This window comes from Spermophilus citellus, assembly GCF_964194105.1.
Source record: "Spermophilus citellus genome assembly, chromosome: 5".
Lineage (NCBI taxonomy): Eukaryota > Metazoa > Chordata > Mammalia > Rodentia > Sciuridae > Spermophilus > Spermophilus citellus.
The window spans coordinates 146281402-146288387 of NC_138186.1; the positions used below are offsets into that span (position 1 = coordinate 146281402).

General features: G+C 39.4%; 1 protein-coding gene across 1 annotated transcript; it reads right to left on the minus strand.

The window, feature by feature from the left end:
- Positions 1–1179: 1179 nt before the first annotated feature.
- Positions 1180–2992, minus strand: LOC308648746 (ras-related protein Rab-33B). The gene has a single exon (XM_081293737.1). The coding sequence runs from the start codon at positions 2937–2939 to the stop codon at positions 2250–2252; it is 690 nt and encodes a 229-aa protein (XP_081149863.1). The 5' UTR covers positions 2940–2992; the 3' UTR covers positions 1180–2249.
- Between the last annotated feature and the right edge of the window lie 3994 nt (positions 2993–6986).

The window sequence follows — 6986 nt, forward strand, 5'->3', positions numbered from 1 at the left end:
GGCTTTTCTTCGTTGGTAGTCTATTGATGGTTTCTTCTAGTTCCTCAATTGTTATTGGTCTGTTTAGGCTGTCTATATCCTCCTGACTCAATCTGGGCAGATCATATGACTTAAGAAATTTATGGATGCCTTCACTATCTTCTATTTTATTGGAGTATAAGGATTCAAAATAATTTCTGATTATCTTCTGTATTTCTGAAGTGTCTGTTGTGATATTGCCTTTTTCATCCCATATGCTAGTAATTTGAGTTCTCTCTCTTCTTCTCTTCATTAGCATGACTAAGGGTCTGTCTATTTTTTTTTTTTTTCATAACAAAGATGATTTATTGAACTTCATGGATAAATGTAACATACTTTTCTACAATAAAATTATTCAACTTTAGATTTCTTGAGGAAATATGTTATTAGCAATATACTTTCATTAAAGCATTGTTAACAACAAACTACATTAGATTCTGGGGTAGTTTCCTTTGGTGTTCTCAAAGATTTTTCTAAAACATACCTGATATATCAATTAAAAGTGAGAGTTAAAATAAATTCACAGACTTACAAAATGTGTGATTTGTGCTTAAAAAAAATTTATAATTAGTTATTAGATAGTCACCATTTTGGAAGTGATTTCAACAGTCAATAAGATGTTTTATAAATATTTTGGAATATCTAAAAGCTTTATCCCCATTCAACTGATAACATACCAAAAATTAAAATGTAAGTTGTTGCAAATGATACAAATATTTTAAAATTAATAAATTATTAAAGTGAAAAAATAAGTCCTTTCACAGAAGTATAAAGGACACTTAGTACTAACTTCTTACAAAAAAGAAAGTTACATTACTTCTTTTTAAAATCATAATAACAGTACTGAAAAAACACAAATGTGCTTGGAAAGTCTATAAATTTTCTTCCCCCACTTTAGGAAATGTTCTGAAAAGCAACAGATTCCCTTCTTTAAAAAACTACTACAGCCATCACAACTACTCCAGCTGTCGTTTTACTATAAAAATAGTTACAAATCAATATTAATTTAGATAAAGGTAAAAGGATTTTTATTTTTTAAATCCAGCATGTTTAAGAAAAATGGATTAATCTTAAATACAAATAAAGCCAATTTGAGCCCTAATACTTAAAGCTGAATATTTATTATAATCACTACTTTCATTTAGTTTATTTATAGAATGATTTTTATTTTTTTGGTAACTAAATTATCCAGTTAGGATCACCCTAATGATTAAACAGAAAATCCTCAACTAGATTAGAGGACATGTTTAATTGGTTTTCCACATTCTGCAAATATTTTAAGTACAATCATCTTTTTGGCTTACTTTCATCTAAAATTCTCAAGGGCAGCAAAGTGTCAGAATCAGTTTATGTGCACACTGCAGTTCAGTCCATGGCTTATATTCCATTTACGTTAAGAGCTTCAGAGTCAAACGTGCTCTTTTCTATGTGCAAAGTCTTAAATTCAAAATTAAAATACTTAGGGCAAAAAATTTTGAAATATTCTTTCCATCACCGAGGGAACAGACGATATCTAACTTATTTTTTCACAATGAGGAGGAACTGTTTATTGTGACCATAAGTTTCAAACATTTTAAAAATTGATAATACAATACTATTACAGAAATACACACAGACTCAAATCAATCAGAGCAATGCCCTCGGAGCTACAATCCAAACGCAATCTGAGTTCACCCAGCACTTAGTCATGAAGTTGCTCAGGGTGACGGGGAGCAAGAAATACCAGGAACCCCTGTCACCAAAACCCCACCCCAAAGTTACAACTCCTCAGATGCTTTCAATTCGTTTTTTGCTGCTTAAAGATGATAAAATAAAGTATAAAGCACCTTGTGAAGTCACAGCATCTGCCCTCACACCGGACTTAACATCAGGAGGTGTACCCTGAACAGATTTTCTTTTTCAGTCCCAGGAGCGTGGGATGGAAGGGTTCCTGACTGGCACTTCCAGCATCGCTCCCTGGAGGCCTCCTTCATGGGGCTCTCCATGAGAAGAGCTGGTATTCCTCCTAGCCTTGCTTCATTGTCAATCTCACTTCAAAACCAACTTTTCCCTTGTGTTGTCACAGTGACAAACTTGATTAAGTGGATACACAATACAAAAGTAAGCATGACACTGATAACAGTGAGGTGTCAGGATGATCCATTATATTTGAGATTAAATCTTAAGACTTATCACTGTCATTCTTCAAAAGCATTTTTAGTCAAAATGAGATAGTGCAATAAAGCTGTTATTTAGCACCAGCATGTCACTGCAGGCTTTGCTTCAGGTTTCAGGATAATTCCATTATCAGGGGGTTGACTAAGCATTAATGGTTTGTGGCTCTTAAGCTTATGAGCCAAGGTCATAAATATAGCTTCCACATGGTCATTATCATTGGGGTTTTTAGCAGAGGTTTCAAACAAAGGCATACTGTGTGTGTCAGCAAATTTCTGTGCCAAGTCTGTGGGTACCTGAATGGCACTTCTCAAGTCACATTTATTTCCAACGAGAATCCGTGGTATATCATTTGCCAGTAAATGCTGTTTGCATTCCTCGATCCAAGATGGCAGGCTGTGAAAACTAGCCATGTTGGTCATGTCATACACGAAGACGACAGCGTGCACATTTCTGTAGTAGTGCTGTACCATGCTCTTCCTGAACCGCTCTTGTCCTGCCGTGTCCCACAACTGGATCTTGATGCGCTCCCCATCAATCTCCACCGCTCGCTCTCGGAAATCCACCCCGATAGTGGCCTCGGTGCGGTCGGGGAAGCGGCCCGCGCAGAAGCGGTAGGTCAGGCACGTCTTGCCCACATTGGAGTCGCCGATCACGATGATCTTGAAGATGCGGGAGCGGGCCGGAGGCAGGCACCCCGAGCCCCCGGACACCGTGTAGCTGGAGGAGAAGCTTGCCTCGAGCGACGACTCCATCTCCGAAGCCATTCTCCCGACCCGCCCCCAACTGAGGCGGAGGAGAGGAGACGCAGAGAGGGGGAGGAATTCAGGGTCTGTCTATTTTATTTATTTTTTCAAAGAACCAACTTTTAGTTTTGTCAATTTTTTCAATTGTTTCTTTTGTTTCGATTTCATTAATTTCAGCTCTGATTTTAATTATTTCTTGCCTTCTACTTCCTTTGCTGTTGTTTTGCTCTTCTTTTTCTAGGATTTTGAGATGAAGTATGAGATCATTTATTTGTTGGTTTTTTCTTTTTTTAAGGAATGAACTCCAAGCAATGAATTTTCCTCTTAGAACTGCTTTCAATGTGTCCCATAGATTCCGATATGTTGTGTCTGAGTTTTCATTTAACTCTAAGAATTTTTTAATTTCCTCCTTGATGTCTTCTAAAACCCATTGATCATTCAGTAACCTATTGTTCATTCTCCAAGTGATGCATGATTTTTCCTTCCTTCTTTTATCGTTGATTTTCAGTTTCATTCCATTATGGTCAGATAAGATGCATGGTATTATCTCTACTCCTTTATATTGTCTAAGAGTTGCCCTGTGACATAATATATGATCTATTTTTGAGAAGGATCCATGTGCTGCTGAGAAAAAAGTGTAACTGCTTGATGTTGGGTGGTATATTCTATATATGTCAATTAAGTCTAGGTTGTTAATTGTGTTATTGAGTTCTATAGTTTCCTTATTCAACTTTTGTTTGGAAGATCTGTCCAGTGGTGAGAGAGGTGTGTTGAAGTCTCCCATGATTATTGTATGGTGGTCTATTAGACTCTTGAACTTGAGAAGAGTTTGCTTGATGAACATAGCTGCTCCATTGTTTGGGGCATATATATTTATGATTGTTATGTCTTGTTGGTGTATGGTTCCCTTGAGCAGTATGTAGTGTCCCTCTTTATCCCTTTTGATTAACTTTGGCTTGAAATCTATTTTATTTGATATGAGTATGGACACTCCTGCTTGTTTCCGCAGTCCATATGAGTGATATGATTTTTCCCAACCTTTCACCTTCAGTCTATGTATATCTTTTCCTATCAAATGCGTCTCCTATAGGCAGCATATTGTTGGGTCTTGTTTTGTGATCCATTCAACTAGCCTGTGTCTCTTAATTGGTGAGTTTAAGCCATTAACATTTAGGGTTATTATTGAAATATGGTTTGTTCTTCCAGCCATATTTGTTTATTAATGTTACTAAACCTGATTTGTTTTCTTCTTTGATTATTTTCCCCCCTTTATTGTCCTACCTCCCACTGTTGGTTTTCATTGTTATTTTCCATTTCCTCTTCCTGTAATGTTTTGCCAAGGATTTTTTGAAGAGATGGTTTTCTAGCTGCGGATTCTTTTAACTTTTGTTTATTGTGGAAGGTTTTAATTTCATCTTCTATCCTGAAGCTTAATTTCGCCAGATACACGATTCTTGGCTGGAACCCATTTTCTTTCAGTGTTTGAAATATGTTATTCCAGGATCTTCTAGCTTTCAGAGTCTGTGTTGAAAGATCAGCTGTTATCCTGATTGGTTTACCCCTAAATGTAATCTGCTTCCTTTCTCTTGTAGCTTTTAAAATTCTCTCCTTATTCTGTATGTTGGGCATCTTCATTATAATGTGTCTAGGTGTGGATCTCTTATGATTTTGCACATTCGGCGTCCTGTAGGCTTCTAGGATTTGGGATTCTGTCTCATTCTTCAAGTCTGGGAAGTTTTCTTGTATTATTTCATTGAATAGATTGTTTATTCCTTTGGTATGGACCTCCATGCCTTCCTGTATCCCAATGACTCTTAAGTTTGGTCTCTTTATGTTATCCCATATCTCTTGGATGTTCTGCTCATGGTTTCTTAACTGTCTTGCTGAGCTGTCTATGTTCTTTTCAAGTTGAAATACTTTGTCTTCATTGTCTGATGTTCTATCTTCTAAGTGTTCTACTCTGCTGGTAGTATTGTCAATTGAGTTTTTAAGTTGGTTTATTGCTTCCTGCATTTCTAGGATTTCTATTTGTTTGTTTTTTATTACCTCTATCTCCCTGTGTAATTGATCTTTTACTTCCTGGATTTGTTTATGTTGTTCCTTGTCAAAGTGATCTTTCATTGTCTGATTTTGCTGTCTCATGTCTTCCTTGAGACTCCAGATCATCTGAAGCATGTATATCCTGAATTCTTTATCTGACATTCCATCTGTTGCAGCTATTACCTCTTCTAAAGTTGAGTTGACCTGCATTGCTTGTGGTCCTTTCTTGCCTTGTCTTTTCATACTGCTCGCGTTTCTTTCTGCTTGGTAAAACTGTTGTGTTTTTGAAATTTTCCCCCTATTTATTTATATTGGTCTTGTATAGTTGAAAAATCTCCCTTGCAGAGCGGGTAGTGTCTGTGCTCCTCCTCCAATTGGGGTGATCTGTTTACTACGCTGGCGGGCCGCTAGGCCTGCTCTGCCGGTAGTTCGCAGGTCTGCCCACCCTGAGGGTGCGGGTGGCGGCTCTGCTCTGGCCCCACACCAATTATGGTGATCTGACTACCATGCCCACGGGTCGTTGGGCCTGATCCGGATGCGGGCGGCGGCTCTGCTCAGCCCCTACTCCAATTGGTGTGACGTGTCTACCATGCTGGCAGGCCTCTGGGCCTGTTCCACCAGTGGGTCGCAGGTCTGCTGACCTTGTGGGCTCGGGCGGCAGCTCTGCTCGGCCCCCACTCCAAATGGGGCTACCTGACTGCCACTCTGGTGGGTCGCTGGGCATTTTCCGGACATGGGCGGCGGCTCTGCTCCACCTCCACTCCGACCAGTGTGACGTGTCTGTCTCGCCGGCCGGCCGCTGGGCCCGTTCCGCCTGTGGGCCGCCGGTCTGCCTACCTTGCGAGCTCGGGTGGTGGCTCTGTTCGGCCCCCACTCCAAATGGGGTGACTTGACTGCCACGCTGGTGGGTCGCTGGGCCTTTTCCGGGCACAAGCAGTGGCCCCGCTCAGCCCCCACTCCAATCGGTTTGACATGTCCACCATGCTGGCAGGCCACCGGGCCTGTCCCGCCAGTGGGTCGCAGGTCTGCCTACCTTGCAGGCTCGGGCGGCGGCTCTGCTTAATAATTTTATCTTTAAACTTGTTCTTTGAAAATGAAATCTTTCAAGACCATGGAGCATGGAACTGTGCAGAGGAGGTATGTGCAGTCTGTGTATCTGTCAGGGTTCCTTGCTGCCCCATCCACACATGTCGCTCACCATGCTCATGGGCACAGAATTCTGGTGGAACCACAAGTTCCTAGGAGTTCAGTGAGACTCACAGGAGTATGCAGTATGTACTCTGAAAGCTATGGAGTCTGAATTACATAATTTAGTGATACTGCAAACAGATTAAATTGTTCTTACACCTGCATTTAAAATCACCATTGCTCAATATAAAAATAAATGGTAAAATTCAAGCTGATCAAACATCTCCATTTTTCTTTACTTGGCATGATACCGGATAGCAGATGACATCAAATACCATATCAAACGGAGAGGGACAGAAAGGGGGCAGGAGACAGAATAAAAAAGGAAAACCCTTTAGATTTTTTAATAATACTTTTTCCCCTGGTTTTTAAACAAATGACCTTGGATTTTCAGTTTTGCATTGAGCCCTGCAAATTTTGTAACTGGTGCAGTTTATGAATCAGGAATTTTTACTCTGGTTATATATTCAACAAAAATAAATATTTATTTCACCAAAAGGCATGTAAAATGCTAATAAAAGAGTTATTCATAATAACCCTAAATAAGAAATAACCCCAAAGTTCATGAACATTGCAAACTGCAGTACATGCACATCACAGAATACTAGATCATAGTGAAAATAAGTGAATTATTGCTACATGCGGCAACAAGAATGAGTTTCACAGAAAAACATGTAAAGTAAAAGAACCCAGATACATAAAAGAACATACATTATGTGATTTTATCTATGAGAATCCAAAGTACAGATTAAATATAGGCAGTGACAGAAGTAAGAATAATAGTTATCTTTGGGGGAAAATAGAAGACGGGCATGAAAGAAACTTCTGTGAAGCTGGGAT

What these genes read in the sequence shown, in the direction of transcription:
- LOC308648746 (XM_081293737.1), bottom strand. Translation starts at nt 2,939, where the DNA reads ATGGCTTCGGAGATGGAGTCGTCGCTCGAGGCAAGCTTCTCCTCCAGC.